Below are 17567 nucleotides of genomic sequence, written 5' to 3' on the forward strand. Positions count from 1 at the left end.
TCGAACAAATAAACAAAAATATATGAGTATTATTATTATTAGTAGTAGTAGTAGTAGTAGTAGTCGTCCCATTGTTTCAAACGAGATGCACACAAACATTTGAAACATAAAAAACAACATACATGCAAACACATACAACATTACACACACACAGAACTTTGATAACAAAAAACATAATTTTCACGCCACCTTTTCTAATACTACGAGTGTTTTTAAAGGACCACGTAATCATTCTGCTCTCCTGCAGGTCCACGAGGAATTCAAGCAGAATGTGGAAAACATCGGCATTGATAACCTCATCCAGAAATTTGCGGAGCAGAAGGGCACGGGCCAAGACAAGCCAGGTACAGCTCGTCTCACCAGGAGGAGTTTAGTTTTCTTGTTTCCAGTAGGAGGGAAATAAACAACTTAAATCAGCAGCTTACATAACAACAGAAATATGAATACACCCACACGGAAAACAGAAATGTTGAGACGAAATAATTCACAGTGACACAACACAGTGAGTGATTGATTCAACTACATGCTCATATCTGTGTGTTGGTTTTCTGAATGCATTTTATTTTGATCTGCAGCTGTGGTTGGTTTTGAGGAGTACATGACGGCTGTGCCACCAGAAGGTGGCAAGAAGAGTCGAGCAAAAGCCTTCAGGATCCCCGGCCTCGGCAAGAGGGACAAGGAGCCGGACTCCACGTGAGTGTATGCACAAACACACACACACACACACACACACACACTGATCTTCATTCTTTGTTACTGGCTTCAGTTTGACTAATTATTATTAAACAAAATGCATCTGTGTCTTTTATTTTGTATTTGTAGAGACTCCGCTGTGACGGAGACACCGGTGAGTATCTGAGACGATTCACTAAAGCACTGCAGCTTCTTCCTGTCTGAGTCCTAAAGCTGCAGACAAATGTGTTGAAGAGAACGCCTGCACAGTGAGAAGAGTGTGGGGGGGGAGGGGGAGAGTCACATACAAGTGTGTGTTTGTGGAACAAAGTTGTGTGTGTGTGTGTGTGAGATAATGACTTGACTGACTGTGTGGGGTTTCCCAGGTTTATTCTGGTACTTCTGAGAATAGGTTTTTGAGATACTTTGGCAGCGACAGCGTGCGTGCGTGCGTGTGTGTGTGCATGCGTGTGTGTGTGTGTGTGTGTGTGTGTGTGTGTGTGTGTGTGTGTGTCAACATTCTCGTTATTACTGAAAGAAAAAACTGCAAAAGTTGCATTAATACTGAACGATGCTTAAGTTGGCCCAAAAAACAAGCTAGTCTGCCGTCTTTAGATCATAATAGTGCACTCATTGTGAACACATCCAGTATATAGTTTTGGGGACACCTCAGTAGCTCACCGGGAATGCTGCTCCCCTCGCTTTCCCGCTTCAATGTCTCTTCGGCTGTTTTAACAAATAAGTGTCAAATGCTCAAAACATACATCAGTGGCTGGATAGAAAAGAGACAGGAATTTAGGGCAAAGTGACAGCCTGTACGACTGGAAGCTGCATCTCTGGATTTCTGTCCTGTAGGGGGCAGAAGAACTCCAAAACAATCTGACTGACGGACATCGCTGACATATCTTCGCCTTATACATTTGTTATTATGATAATGTGTTTTGCTGTTTGAATTAAGAAAGGTCTACTTAGACATCAAGCGGACAAAGGGATCATCTCTTTGGAGTCGTGTTCTTGGGAATTCCCTTTTTGTCTTTTTATTTTCTCAACCAACTCCTGGAGGAAAATATGTGACCGGACCGCTAAATAATGAGATTTAACTCGACATAAAGCTTTGTAAAGCTGAGAGGAGCTGCAGATTCAAGTAATACGGCCAACACCTTTCTCATTATCACAGTTTTTATTTTTCATATTTCTGTAATTATCATTTATTATAGTTACTTGATTTATATTTATTTATATTGATTCATGTTATACAAATATTGACTATAGCTGCCTTAAATCTGACTGGAGTTGAGCTGCTCCTGCACTTTTATGGTCTAATTACAACTTACCTGTTATACCATAAATCCAATTTTCATTCACTGTGATTTGGTACAAAAAGTATTATCAATGGCTGCATTTACACTTGTCATGGGAGCAGGTATTTTTAGACAGAGTGTGGACATATACAGATGGTTGATTAGATCTGATTTCAGTCAATCATCTATATATGTCCACACTCTGTCTAAAAATACCTGCTCCCAAGTCGTCTGGACTGTGCATCACGCCTCCCTCATGTCTTATTTTGAATATCATGTGACTGCAGCTGACATGTATTCAGACATCCAAATGATGTAAATCAAGAAAGCACACCTGTATCTTTAGCACAGCTTTGTTTGACCTGTTGGTAATGGCAGTTAAAGTTGGTTACAGACTCGCACCATCAACATTGGTAGCGCCTGTTTATTCTCTCACACACTCTGATAGAAAGTAGTTGAACAGTGTGACGAAGCACTTTTGTGTGTCGGGATGAGAATGAAGTACCAGTTGTCTCTGTGTTGCTCACCCAGCTGGTGTCTGACTTCCTCTTTCGTGTGTGTGTGTGTGTGTGTGTGTGTGTGTGTGTGTGTGTGTGTGTGTGTGTGTGTGTGTGTGTGTGTGTGTGTGTGTGTGTGTGTGTGTGTGTGTGTGTGTGTGTGTGTGTGTGTGTGTGTGTGTGTGTGTGTGTGTGTGTGTGTGTGTGTGTGTGTGTGTGTGTGTGTGTGTGTGTGTGTGTGTGTGTGTGTGTGTGTGTGTGTGTGTGTGTGTGTGTGTGTGTGTGTGTGTGTGTGTGTGTGTGTGTGTGTGTGTGTGTGTGTGTGTGTGTGTGTGTGTGTGTGTGTGTGTGTGTGTGTGTGTTCATATAGAATTCACCCCTGGAAGTCGATGATGAGGGATTTGTTATCCGCGCTGACAGCACACACAATGATATCCTTTTTTCTGCTTGCACTTGTTTCGCCAGGATAATTCAACTGAATATATTATAACTTTTTACGGTTTCCTTCCTTTATTAATAATTGTTTTTAATCATTCTTTGTTTTAGGTGAACCATGTTAGTGTCAACAGATGTGTGTGCCACATTGTGAGTACAATTAGAAAAGGGTGTAAAATTAAAGGAAAAACAAGGGTTTGATGCTCCTTGGCACAAATTCTCCAAGACACTGGAGCTCTGTTGGGTAGATGAACACAAGTCTTGCTAAAGATCTGGTGTTTTGAAGATGGCGATGGAAAGTGCTTTCCAACACAAAGGTCTAAAATCTCTCATCAGTCTTCAACAGGGTGATTGTGAAGGTCATAACACGTTTTATTTTTGTTTGTCCCCTGTCTGTAAATTGCATCTCGCACTAAGCAACTTTATTTGCATTATTGCTTAATTAATCTGCCTTTTTCTTTTCTTTTTTTACGTATAGTGCCCTATAAAAATGATTCACTCCCTTGGAAGTTATGTTTTATTTGTTTATTTAGATAATTTCTAGGGATCTGACTTGATGAGTTTATAATCATCACTTTGATTTAATGTTGTAAAACAATAACATATGAGAACTTCCAGCGGGGATGAATACTTTATATATAGGCACTGTGATCTTTTTATGTATCCTTTGGTCAGTAAAATATTGACACATTTTAACACATAAGTTATGTCTTTTAAAATTGTTATTTATTGGTGGCCTCAGTTCATCTGTCAGAAGTATTCAGTTATATGAACCACAAGCAACTTTTCCCATTTTTTTTAAGCTGATGGTATTAGTATTTTACTTAATATATTAAATCATTTTGATAAATTAAATCTGGATCTTAATGTTAAAAATGTATAAGAAAAGTTAACAAATGAGCCTTTTTTAAATGAACTTCAGTTGGAAACTAAGATTTAAGATGTCTGCAGGATTTCACAAAGTATCTCCTTCACATTATAGATGCAGTTTGCACCAAATTCAACCTCATGGGACCTCTAGACTCTGACAAGGCACCTAACTAAGGCAGAGGCGTTTTTCAATGAAGCGCAATCAGAAGTTTGGAGGTGAGAGGCGGGTTTAACCAATTTATTAACACAAACGGCCACATTCATGGGCTCATTAATTGTTGAGCCCCAGACGATAATAAAGGTCTCTAATCTATTTGTTGACACAAATGACTGGATGCATCCCCCTCGTTAAATAGAGACGAGGTAAACGCCTACATGGGATACGAATGAATTGTCCTCTTCACCTACAGCTCTGATCCATTCATCAGTAGCAGCTCTCTGTCCTGACGGCTCTGACATGCACAGAATAAATGGCTGCACATGTCCCTCATTTCCTCTGAATGAATCTTCTAGTAAACACAAACGCACCTTACGTCAAAGTCAGCTTTATTGTCAATTTCTCTCTCTCTATCTCTCTCTCTCTCTCTCTCTCTCTCTATATATATATATATATATATATATATATATATATATATATATATATATATATATATATATATATATATATATATATATATAAAAACTATCTGTCTTAGCAGCAGTCAGACATAGTCGACGATGTGATGCAACTCTTCCACGTGCAGTCCGAACAAAGAGGAAGGGGAGGGGACCTTTGTTGGGGGTGATGGTGCAGCAGGATGTGGCGGTTTGGCTATTTGAAGCTCTGCAGCAGTCACCTCCAGCACACACTGCAGTGCTTCTGCATCTGTTTTCATATCGGTGTGTGTTGCACGGCACTCTGCTTGCTTGCATTTTCTTACAATAAAAAAAAAGATCCAAGGATCTACAGAATTTTGTCCAAATGGTAATATTCACTGATGAATATTAGTAACAAATACTTGCACCTGCTGGTTTTTAATGTATACATTTTTCAGTCTCATATTAGTTTTATTTTTGAATATTGTTCTTGTTGGATTCTACAGTACTTTCAAAATTGCTTTTTTTTGTTAATTTCATCCTCTAAATCTCATAGCACAGCAATTGAAAAATATCAGTATCAAATTAGGCAATAAATCACACAGTACTCTTTGCATTAACAGTTTTGCATATTGAAACTCGGTTTCAATCGTAAAATATTGTAATGTTGACAGGGCCCTGTCTTTCTTGCCCAACATTACTTTCCATTCCTTGCATACAGTATGAGCTTGTTCTCCTTGACCATCCTCTCTGCTTCACGCTGCTCTGAGGACAAGGAGCACAACTTTTACTCCAGTGACTCAGACTTTGATGACGAGGAGCCCAAGAAGTTCCACATCCAGATCAGACCGGTCGCCAGCAGCAGTCGCAGTAACTCCGCTGCCACAGAGAAGGAGCTGAAAGCCACCATGGGGGCGCTCACTCTGCCGCCCAACAGAGGCGTTCGGCAACAGGTGGCGTTTGTTTTTGTGTTCCTCTCGTGTTGTGTGTTTTCTCAGGATCCCTCTGACGAGACGTGAGCAATTTCCCCAAAATGCAGAAATCTAAAACTGTGGAAAATATTCCTAATGCATCTTCCCCGTTACTTAGATATTCCCCCGAAGAAACTGGATGTTGCTACGTGTACCTCACTGTTTGAATATTTACCTCAAATACTCCTCATAGTCTAGAATGAAACACTCTCATCTAGACCTTTTCTAAGGATTAGAAAGTCCAACATTACATGTTTATGGAGAATTCCTGTTAATATCAATCTATTTGTTTCTGATTTTGTTATTTTGAGCCCTGCTGTTTTACATACCCACTAGAGACCTAAATGCATTAATTCGCAGTTGAAAATAACCATGAATGAGCACTATTTATTCCTATTTGATTGACTAAAATCTACAGTGTCCAGTTGTTGTTGAAAAATACTTCTTAGTCTTAATAATTAGGAACCTGTAATCTTAAAGCTGAGCGCCACAGACAAGGCTGTTTCTTTCTGTCTTTTTATTGGATGTTTTAAAATAAGAAACAAATAGAACAACACCTTCCTTTTCTTTCACATGAGTCCTCTGTATTGACCCAATCTGTCCCCCTCCCTTGACTTCCAGGTGTCAATCAAGCGGCAGCTCTCCAGTAAGTGTGTCTTTTGAGTAATTTTTGTGTTTGTTAACCAGTAACACATCTTTCTCCTGCAGCATAATGCAATGAGAAATATACCTTTATGTAGTCTGTGTAATCTTTTAGTACAGACTTCTGTTGTGTCTCTGCAGGAAACTCGAGTACTGCAGGAGGTCGATCAGAAGAGGGCGAAGTTGCCTCCCACAGGGGTGAGTCTGGTTTTAGTCTCATTTTCAATACCTATCTGTCTTGCTGTCAAGCTTTTTCTTTTTATATAGTAGTACAGAGCTGAAAGTGGATTATTCAATTAATAATTAGGAAATAACACAGAACCACGTCTGTGGGACTAAAGGTTTCCTTCCTGCAGCATCTCTCTACCTCCAGCCTGTGTAGCCATCGTTCCCTCTAGACATAAAATCTCTTCACTGGCTGACCTTGCATGAACAGCCACCCTCCATTAGTCACACCCGGCCCTCTGCTCGTGCTCCACAGCACAGTTTATCACCGAGAGGTTTGTATCCGCCAGTAGGTTAGTCTGGAGGCTACGACCCGCTGCTTCACAGCAGTGGGGAGTCTCTCTCTCGCTTAAGTCCAGAGGCAGCGAGATTAACGATGAGCGTCTGATTTAAAGCAGTGGCTCTGCAGCGGTGGCTGGAGCTGAGTGAGACCGGGCTAATTGCTGGTATTTATCACAGAAACGGTAATGGCTAATAGATTTCCCCTCATGTCGTCCTCAGTCGATCTCAGCCGCCCATCAACGCTGTGATGAATACACTGTGCTGCTGATTAGTCCTGATTAGGGAACTTTCTCTGCAATGAGCCACTGTATCTAAAGTGTGTGTGTGTGTGTGTGTGTGTGTGTGTGTGTGTGTGTGTGTGTGTCAGATGGAGAGCAGGAGGGTCTACGCAGATCCACCTCCAGTCCTGATCACAGCAGGTGAGATTGCTGTCAGTGGGCTTTCCAGAGGTCTCAGGTTTCCTCCTCACAGTCTCACCGTCTTTGTTTTATTTTTACCGTCGTCACCTAACTTCTCGAAATGTTCTTTCCTCTGTCTTCCATTCGGCCACAATCGTATTAATGAGTTTCAGGGTCTGGCTTGTAGTAGACAAGCCTGTTCATCCCAAAGCTGGTGGTTGGGGTTTATTTTAGGGTTCTCTGCAGGCCAGTCAAGTTCTTCCACACCTGGTTTTATGCTGGAAGGCATTGTCATATTTAAATGTTTGTTTCATGCTTAGAATGGACACAAGCGAGTCTGGCCCATAAAGAGGTGCAATAATTGGTAAAGAGTGTGCCGTTTTACAAAAGGTATGTTTCAAAACGGTGAATTCCATTGGACATAGTTTCTTATCTGCAGATATGCCATATTTCTCTTTCAGTTGCCCACACTTCTGTTCTCACTGCATCGCTCCCTCAATCACTCCTTTACTCTCCCTGATTGTATTTCTCATTCCCTCCTTGTTTGTCCCAGGTTGAGTTCAACAGCGTCTGGTTCAGACAGTCTGTTCGGACCCCCGCTGGAGTCGGCCTTCAAGTCCAAAAGCTTTGATGGTCGGGAACAAATCAGAGAGCAGAGCGCTTTTGGTGCCTCCGATTGTAAGAGTTGAATATTTTCGTTTTGTTCACATTAATAGTATTTCCCGAAATATAAGTCAATCCCCCTTTTACAGGGTTTTTGACGACCTTTGTCACAGTCCGACTAGCCTGAGTGGTTTCCCCGAGCTACAATAGTCGTCGTCCTTGAAGCCTCATCTTTTATAAGAGTGAAATGCTTAAATTAAAGAAAAACATAAATCTTATCTAGGTACGTTAGCACACATTCTTAATTAATATTTTAGTTTAATAATCAATGAATAAATAAAAATTTGAATTCATTTTTTTTAAGTATAACCAAAAACACAAACAAGGTAAATACGATAGAAACCAAACCCCCAAAAATATGCAGCCTCTTCAGTGCCCTGATTGAAATGTTTGTACACATTGCCATTAAGCCACATTCAAGAGGGGAACATAACTAAATAAACATGACTTAGTTGCAGCATAGTGAATTTGCTCTCTGATATATAAAAAAAAATGGACCCCAAATTGTACCAAAAGTATAGTATGAGTCAGATGAGAAGTACTTAAAGTACTTACAAAACCATTGAAACCTGCTAGTTTTTTTGGAAGCGTTCAGAAAAACCCAAAGTACACATGCCTGGATCAATTATTTTCTCAATAACTATAACCAAGCCCAGAAAAGATGAGTCTTTGTATACATATGTCCTATGATCCCATCAGGTCTTTTAAAGTGTAGTCTCTTATTAATGGAAGTCTTTAATCCTCCATCCCATCATCCCAAAGCTCATCAGATAACTCAGAACCAATTTCCAAGCCTCCCTTAGATGACTAAAACAGATTGGGATGGCAGATGTTTCCAGGTAGGTAACGTGTCCAACTGAACCAGAGGCTGCTTCACAACACATCCAACCAGCTGTAGCTGCCTGAGCGAGGTTGACAAAAAGGTCTCTGAGGCTTTTTGGTACTTTCATGATATTTAAATGTCTAATCCTCGAATATAATATGACCCCCATTTTTCAAAATGTAATATCCAGAAACTAATGTTGTGATATATTTGGGCCAAACTGAAACTGTATCTCACTACTGAGTTCTTTGTTTTCCGGCTGGTGTCCTGCACTGTATTGATCCCCTGTAATGTGTTTGGTGTGCGTGTGTCAGATGCTGCCTTCTCGTCCGACTCCTCCTCTCCGGAGAACGTCGAAGACTCTGGCCTGGACTCACCTTCCCATCAGCCCCTTGGGCCCTCCCCTGAGCCGGTGGGTTGGGCGGCTTGGCCTCCTGTGTCACAGAGTAAAGAGCAGATGCAAACACTGGGACGACCTGTGGACCCTTTCCTCTCTGCTTTCCGTGACCCCTCCCCTGGTCGGAGTCCTCTCCTGCAGGACGACCCTGCCAGCGTCTGGTCCGTCGCCTCCTCACGTCCCTCGCGTGTCCCCCCAGTTGTGGACCATTCATCCATGCGGTTTCCTGCTTTCTCCCAGTCCCTCCCCCCGCCCGAGGTGGAGTCGTCGGTGTGGAACTGCAAACACATCCCCCCCGAGGACCCCTTCCTCGCTGCGTTTGAGAGGACCGTCACCCAGGAGACATTAAACCTGTCGGACGCCTGGGCGCGTCCACCGCCTCGCCCAACCCAGGAGAGCAGGCGGATGGATGGGCGACCGGACGCATTCTCCATCGCCCTCACCGACACCAAGACTCTACCAACCTCTTCCTCCTTTTCATCCTCCTCTAACCGGAAAGACAGAGACCGGAAAAGAGACCAGAGCCTCCCTCCTCCTGTTACTTCTGATGACCCGTTTGCAATCACGATGATTGGCAGCCCAACGCACCAGTCGTCGCTGGCTGCAGCAGCTGGGTTAATCCCCCCACACAGCAGCGTCGGTGGTGGCGGCGGCTCTACCAATAGCAATAGGCTGCTACTCGATGCCAACTCCAGCTCTTTGCCCTCAGCTCAGCACAAGAAGGAGCTAATTCACTGGAACTCTTTCCACAACCCATTCAGTGAAAGTGTCTCTGGAGGGCAGAGCAGCTCCAAAACACAGGAAGGAGGAGGGAAAGGAGAGGGAGGTGGAGAGAGGAGGAAACATCGATCATCAGACAGTGAGCCACGCAGGAACGCCCCTCCACTCACGAGGCATTCAGGACCACAGGTGGATCTGTGTTTTTCCACAGATAAGGATCAAGACTGCCTGGATTTGAACACTCAGATATCATGCAGTATTGGTTCGCACAAGGGTACTGATTTTAATTTAATTTGAATCTTTTTATTGATGTTGACAGCAAGTTTAACTTTGTATCATTTCAAGGTTACAAAAAGTTTTTTCATAAAATAATTTAATACATTTAAATAAGGTGTGTGTGTATATACAAAAGTGAGATACCCAGTTAACAATATGATGAAATAAAAGGAAAACCTTAGGTTCTTAGCTATAATCTAAGTCAGTGTCACAACAGGAAACTACCTCTTAATCTGAAAAGAGTCGTAGCATCCTATCTTTACATTATCTCTTTCCAAAGCAACGTACAATCCAAGTAGACGAGTTTGGATGAGTCGTCGTTCATTTGCAGATTCGTACTGAACGAGAAGTATAAACCCGAATAAGGGAGTCCAGCTCGGTGGGTGCTGTGCTAGTGGCCACTTTATAGGTGTTAATTAATGACTTGACCAACTGCGAGCAGCAACAGGGAGCCAGTGGAGAGAAATGAAAAGTAGAGTGACATTTTGGACCACTTGAAGAGGCTTTGCTTGTATGCTGGCAGTCGTGCCAGAAGGGTTGCAGTAGTCGAGGAGACACACGGCCAGTGACTGTACGAGGAGTTGAGCGGCACAATTAATCATTCAAATCTGGAGCTTTAGCTGTTTACATAACTACATTACTAATTCACGGGGCTGTAATAGAACCAGCCATAATATCTGATAATGTACATTCTGATATATTTAGTATTTAAGATCTACAGCTTTAGTAAATCAAACCATCTACCCAGAACTGTCAGACTGGTTATATGAATAAAAACATTTTAATTTACAGTGCAGCATGTTCCGCTTCTGTTCCGCACTTTAATTCAGATTTCTAATGAAGCCTTTCTAATTAGTCAATACGTAGCCTAATCCTTCCAGGCCTGCCTGCTCAGTCATTCATTCAGGGCGTATTCAGCTAAACCCTCTTTATTTGTCAAATCATCTGTACTCTGACTCTGAAATCTCAAACACTGTCGTGGACTCATTCGATTAAAACTAGGGTCGGTAACATTGGAAAAAGCAGCAGGAGCACGCTAGATTAAATAAATGCATCCAACCGAAACACAAAGCGCTGCCAACTCTTTTCCAATGAATGCAGCGAACAGCAGCTTCAAAAGTCTCTAAATCCAGCGAGAAAGTGTTGCCAGCCCGTCCCTTCAGGCCTCCCAACGACGATCTCCCAAAATGATCATAATGAACGTAAACAACAAACATGGCTATAGTTAGTACTCTCAGCCTCAAGCTAGCAGAAGACACAATGAATGCTTTTCATTTATTGACTGCTGTCGGGTTGTCATGAGAATTTCCACGAATATGACAAAGTTTGTTCTAAAATACATTGCGCACCCTCTCTTAAACGTATCATACCAGTGAGGCGCACTCTTAGGAGGTGTTCTTTCTCACCAAGGAGGAAAATCTCTGAAGAATATTCAGATACCAACAGGAAGCTAAATCCCTCACTTGATCCAATTAAAATAAAGTGTGATTATGTTTGGTGCCAGCTTGTATTTGGCATTGCAGCTTGTTCAGCGTGTCTCCGGCTGTTCTGAAAACGACTTCTGTCTGATTTCAGAGGATGTCTTTCATAATCTGTCTCGCTGTGTGATTTCATAGTTTTTTGATGTGTTTGTCAGGGTCCAAGCACAACTTCAGACGGGACACAACTGACGTGGTTGCAGCTGCTCCTCCGAGAACAACCCGAGCCAAAAGGACGTCAGGACGACTCAGCGGCTGCGAGAGAGTAAGTTAACAGCCCAGCTATTTTAATAAACTCATATTTCCTTAAAATGTTTGTTCGCCATGAGCATCTAAATTATAGACATAACTTGTCACAGTTGTATTGCAGACAATATGAAGAGCTGAATGGAAAAGGAAAACAAATTTTCAATCGAACTTAGTCTTGTCATTTTGTATCAATATTCCCTTTTGGATAGTTCTAACATTTCTAAAATGTCAACATTATTATTGATATATGACCAAATTTGTGTAAACTTACTCAGTCGCCACTGATCCAATAGGTCAGTAAGTTTTCTATATAAAAAATTGAGCCAATATTGCTAATTCCTATGTTTTAGTCCCGGTCTCTGTGCTCCTCCCCGCTGCCGGAGCCCAGCCCTTCCCTCACCTCTTCCTCCTCCTCCAGCCCCAGTGAGTGGGGTCCTCAGGCCAGGGACAACGACTGGGGGGGTCAAAACCGAGCACCTAGTCCCGCCAGAGCGGGACAAGCCTCACCTCTGCCTTACCAGCACCAGGACCATCAGCAAAGACAGTGTAAGCCTCAGCACATGAATAATAAGTGTCTCTACAGTACGGATGTTTGAAAAACGTGGCAAGATTTCTGTTGAAGGGAGCATTCAGTAGCAAGAGAGACAAAAGGATCGTTTGGGAAATTCACTCATTTGCTCACTCGTGTCTGTGTAGTAAATATGATGAAGACATGGAAAACAGCTATTTAATTTAACAGTTAAACAAACACGATATATTGTGTTAATTATTGAGCTTTACTTGTGCTGGCAGGTAGATTTAGTTACCTTCAGACAGAGCCTGGCTAGCGGTTTCTGGTGGTTATGCTAAGCTAAGATGACCAGCTGCTGGCTATGGCTTCATATTTACCACACAGACATGAGAGGGGTATGCATTTTCCAAATGTCAAACTATTCCTTTAAAGGTGACTCAATTCATGTGAAACCCATAATAACAACGACAAGATCACATTTGTTCTCCGCAGTGCACCTGTCGCGAGGTCCCAGTCCCATTTCGCTCAGCACACAAGAGGCCTGGCCGGTGGCAGCAGCCATAACAGAATATATCAATGCCTACTTCAAAGGTGGACAACACAACCGGTCAGTATGAAACCTTTTTCTTCAAGATCACAGAAAAACACATTTTACAGGGCTTGCAGAGTTTTAGAGAGGGGGGGGGGGGGGGGTAATTGGAGAATTACATGAACATGACATCATGACATGTAGATCATTTGTTCAGGTAGAACAAGAACACCCAGTAGTTATCAGATCGGCAATCTACATGCCACGACATGATGTTCCTGTCATGCTTTACAGGAACGGCCCCTCCCGGCTGCACCCGGACTCTAATGGGTTTTTACTGCTCGTGTGAAAAAAGCTGCCTTTTGTCGCTCCAGAGGCAGCTGTGTGAAGTCTCATTAATTGCTTTGGTGGGGTCTGAAGACCAGCTTTTCAAGTTTGGAATAGAAATTAATCTGGTGGTGTGGAGTTGGAAAGAAGTGTGTCTCTCTGACCTCTGAGGCCCGCTCTTCGGCTCTATCGGCTCGAGGCTACATCAGCCATGACTAGCATAACTTTGAATTTCATTGTGCGTAAAAAGGAAGAAGAGTATGTGGAATAAAGAAATTGTTTTTTTTTGTTTTTTTTTGCTTGTTAACAGGATTAATTTTAACTTGTGTTTCCTTCCTTCTGCAGCTGTCTGGTGAAGATCACAGGAGACCTGACAATGTCCTTCCCTGCTGGCATCACCAGGATCTTCACAGCCAACCTCAACGTTCCCGTGCTCAGTTTCAGACTGGTCAACATCTCAAGGATCGATCGCTTCCTGCCAAATCTAAAGCTGCTCTACAGGTCAGCTGCTGTCAGCATGTTGAGTCACAACTGTGTTTTTAACTGCGATGCAATCCTCACCGTCCTGCCTCTGTGTCTCTCCAGTGATCCGTCTCAGAGTGACCCGGACACCAGAGACTTCTGGTTCAACATGCAGGCGCTGCAGCTCTACCTGCAGAGAGAGGCTGAACTCAACCCTCAGGCCTCCTACTACAACATCGCACTGCTGAAGTACCAGGTCAGGATTTAAAATGAGTATTCTACATTACTATTTGTTTCTGCATATTTGGGCCATTTTAATATAATTTGTCCGTATTATAGTCGCATGTCGCTGTGTTGAAAGGTGTTACTTAAAAGTTAATACATATTCAATGACATTTTCTGGGAAACAGGAATTTCCTTTTTTTTAAAAAGCGCCCTTTAAGTAAATCTTCATTCACTATTTGTTTATTATTAGAAACTTATTATTTATTTTTCACATTTCTTCTGTGCTCTGACTTGAGGGCCTTGCGCTACTGATAAGTGTGTTACCTGAACACTTTCTCTATTTTAAGTACTGTAAACGTAGTACCAGTCATCAAACTTTACATCCTAAAATAATACATAGTGTTCTCAAAAACCTTCTGGCAATTATCAAGAAATCATTGAGAAATTAGGGGCTCGTAAAATAAAGTGCGTCTTTCAGATGCCTCCAAACCTGCTGTGGAATTCTTTAACCCGTTGTTTCCTCAGGTGTCGTCTCAGGACCCGGGGAGGGCTCCCCTCCTTCTGTCTGCAGAGTGTCAGCGCAGCGGCACGGTGAGCCGGGTGTCCCTGGACTACCACTGCTGCCCCGCCACCGCGCCCTCCACCCAGCTCGCCGGAGTCCAGGTGCTGCTGCCACTCGACCACACCGCCACAGATCTGCAGTGCCAGCCTCCCGCCTCCTGGTGAGTGATGATGTGATAATGAGCCGTTTCTGATAACCGTCAGTTGCCTCTAACCAGTGTAATGGTCTGCCCTGTTATCTTATCACAGTTGTATGTATTTTAATATTATACACTTATCCGCAATTTTATTTTTCATTAACAATTAATCTGTTAATTAATAGTTTGTTCCATAAAATGTCAGAAAGAATTGAAAAATACCCTTCAAGGTGACAACATTAAATGTCTTGTTTTGTTTGACCAACACTCCAAAACCCAAAGATATAATCAAATCATATGTCAGAGTATATCAATCAAAGTATTGAACAAATTAAAACGACTTGATGGTGTTGGAGGAAAAGATAGAAGATCATCAAAGTTATTACAAGTAATCCTCAGGGGGACATGAATGTGTGAACCAAATTGCATGGCAATAGATCTAAAAGTTGGCAAGGACAAATGTCAACCTAATGGAGGAAAAGTCAGAGGATCACAAAAGTCAATATGATTCTTCCTCTGGAGACCATTAATGTCTGAACAAAATTTCATGACAATCCATCCAATAGTTGTTGAGATATTGCACAGTCGACCAAAGGGGCAGACCAGCTGAACCAATACTTCCAGCCCGAGAGCGTTCTGTGTTTTTGTCATTATGTAATCAAACAAAAATATATTTTCAGCATTTTTCACTATTTTCTAACATTTTAACAGTAAGCAATAATCACAAAATATTCTAAACAGATTAATTGCTAACAAAGATAATCTTTGGTTACTGGTCTAAAAATAACAGTAAGCGTTTATTGTCACTGGCAACATGTCGTTCACGAATGTAAAGGCGACTATGACGGACCAGGAAGGGGGTGTGGCCTGAGAAGCCGGTGAGGCCTCACTCTATTTATTTTCCTCTGTAGGAACGCGGAGGAAAGACGGCTGCTGTGGAAACTTCCAAACCTCTCCCCGACCAACCACAGCAAAGGTCAGAGCGCTGCTGCTCTCTTTTGACCCCTTTTTGCTTTTATTTCTTTTACCCCTTATAGAACAAGGAAAGGTTAATACGAAGGAGCTAAAAATGACATGTAATGAGGGAAACCGACGCATGCACATGCACATGTTCGCATCTCGGCATCCTTCAAGTGACAACCTGTTTTAGAGTCGATCATAAGCTGCCGGCTGATTCTCATATTTGCCTCATTAAAATGAGTGCCAGAATAATTTTCTACTTCATTTCCTTCTTGTCGGGTTCACATCTCCACATTGTGTCAGACAAGCAGTGAGTAATTAATATCTCTGGATTCCGCATCCTTCTCTCCCTAAAAAGCTGAAGTCTGAAGGCGTGTCATTACCTCTTAACAGCAGCGTTAGCATCTGAGCGTGCCAGCTGCTCTCATCCACCGACACAAAGACGAGCATAAAATGGTTCTCTTTTATTTTGTGTCAAATGGATTGTTGCTCATATTTCACAAAGTTAATGGTGCACAGATGAGCGACGCCGTATAAAATAATCTTTCAAAGCTCTCGTTTAAGATGGAGAAAGTCTTTCCTTCACCTGCATTTATCAGACACCCACTTTTTTTTTATTTCATTCTTTTATTTTCATCTAATAATTTGCCTTACTTCCTTTGTGTGAGGCTGCAGGCTTGGAGAACACAGACAAAAGAATCTATTCATAGTCAGTGATGAATGGGATGTTAAAATGTTTATACTAGGAAGTCTTTTCCCATTTAGGAGCACTGAAAGGTCACCATAACTCCTCCCTTTCCCTGAAAAGTAATGGCCATGCTTGAAAATCAAAGCGTTAATTATTATTATTAAACTGTAGATATACTTTATTAATTGTATTCAGGAACTTTATGCTTCATGTTTCTCTTGTAACTGTCCCCCCAGGCTCAGGGACTCTGTGTGCCAGCTGGCAGTGCCTGGAGGCCCCCCGCGGCCCTCCACCCAGCCTGGCTGTCCAGTTCGTGGGCTCCGGGGCTTCGCTGTCGGGCGTGGACGTGGAGCTGGTGGGCAGCCGCTACCGCATGTCGCTGGTCAAGAAGAGATTCGCCACAGGTGATCCACTTCTAAGCAAAGGAGATTATTTCGTTCGTAGACTGCATGTGTATTTATCTCCGTGTGTACCTCATGATATCAACTACTACACTATGATATGACTTTTTCCAACATACTATACTATTATACTACGTATTATACTACGAAATAGTGTACTATGACTTTTTTTTAAAATATCATTGTAAAGTATTTCATAAAATATGTGCCATAAAACATAATAAACATAAACATAATAAAAAAGCCATAGTGTAGCATGTCATAAAAACTCATTAGGACTTTATTTTTGTATTCTTTTAAGCATTAATCGAGAAAATAATGGACAATTAAAGTAATCATTAGTTGCAGCCCTAGAATAATTGTTTAAGACAGTAGTTACTTGACGAGTTGATAGATAGAATAACCTTGGTATTCAAATAGTTACATTTACACTAGTTAATCCAACCTATAACCATATGAAACATGAGGTTTCATAACGGAGAGGTTACCACAGACGAGACAGATTCCTAATAAATCTGATACAAATATTAAGAGAATCAAAGATTTAGTAATGGGATTAGTTTGGGAATTTTAAAATGTTAATTTTGAGCTTTGTTAAAGGTGTGTAAATGTTCTATGTTGGTTATTCAGTTTTACTAACGGTTGCTGAAAGGTTTGTACCATCCTGTCAGTTTCTTTTTGTGAACGTTTTCTGTTTTCTAGGGAAGTACATGGCCGGCTGCTCCTTGTGAATCGTGTAAAGGACCATCGCTGCAGTTTCAGAGAACTTTGCACCTTTTCCTCCATGGAGGAGGAGGAGGAGGAGGAGGAGCGATGATTCGTGGAAAGAACATAAAAGACTAACCGCTCAGCCTTGAAGGACAATGTGCACTTACTTCTGAGTGTCCTGCTGTTTTAGGACCACGCCTTTCCTTCTTCTCCTCCTCTAATTTAATGTGTGTTGTACACTACGTTGTCCCGCCTTTAGCAGCAGGAACACTTTCTATTGAATCTCTCTGTTCAGTATGTTCTGAGACTGCAGTCTGAGCTAATATCAGAAGCCTTCTGGAATTATAGAGGAAAGGAAAACATGTGAATAAAGTTATCTGGAATCGAGTTGCCATTGAAACTAGGATTTTTAAATTATGTAAATACTGTAGAAACTCTGGCGAGACGAGTCACGTGTGAGAAAAATGTTCTACCAAACCTTAGAAAAATAAATGTTTGTAAATATGTTTGTTCCAAATGGAGGTTTTGTGATGTTGATGTTTAATAAAAATAAATGTGCTTAAACATTTTGGTTTACACCAAT

At 41.8% G+C, this 17567-nt stretch overlaps 1 protein-coding gene across 3 annotated transcripts in view; it reads left to right on the top strand.

Moving 5' to 3' along the window:
* The window catches only part of fcho1 (FCH and mu domain containing endocytic adaptor 1), a 47683-nt gene extending 30131 nt beyond the window's left edge, over positions 1-17552 (top strand). For 2 of the 3 annotated variants that reach the window (XM_034530325.1, XM_034530326.1), the window contains 19 exons: positions 248-344; positions 576-693; positions 823-847; positions 2841-2901; positions 5111-5304; positions 5944-5968; positions 6106-6162; positions 6839-6890; positions 7423-7547; positions 8670-9746; positions 11385-11491; positions 11826-12021; positions 12479-12593; positions 13188-13343; positions 13428-13560; positions 14055-14251; positions 15139-15203; positions 16112-16279; positions 16979-17552. In XM_034530325.1, coding sequence (XP_034386216.1) covers positions 248-344; positions 576-693; positions 823-847; positions 2841-2901; positions 5111-5304; positions 5944-5968; positions 6106-6162; positions 6839-6890; positions 7423-7547; positions 8670-9746; positions 11385-11491; positions 11826-12021; positions 12479-12593; positions 13188-13343; positions 13428-13560; positions 14055-14251; positions 15139-15203; positions 16112-16279; positions 16979-17007 — 2997 coding nt within the window. In that variant the 3' untranslated portion in view covers positions 17008-17552. Of the gene's footprint in view, positions 1-247; positions 345-575; positions 694-822; positions 848-2840; positions 2902-5110; positions 5305-5943; positions 5969-6105; positions 6163-6838; positions 6891-7422; positions 7548-8669; positions 9747-11384; positions 11492-11825; positions 12022-12478; positions 12594-12809; positions 13070-13187; positions 13344-13427; positions 13561-14054; positions 14252-15138; positions 15204-16111; positions 16280-16978 lie in introns of those variants that run through there. The other variant, XM_034530327.1, reaches the window with a different exon arrangement.
* Positions 17553-17567: the final 15 nt, after the last annotated feature.

This window comes from Cyclopterus lumpus, chromosome 4 (genome assembly GCF_009769545.1).
Source record: "Cyclopterus lumpus isolate fCycLum1 chromosome 4, fCycLum1.pri, whole genome shotgun sequence".
In the NCBI taxonomy this organism is placed as follows: Eukaryota; Metazoa; Chordata; class Actinopteri; order Perciformes; family Cyclopteridae; genus Cyclopterus; species Cyclopterus lumpus.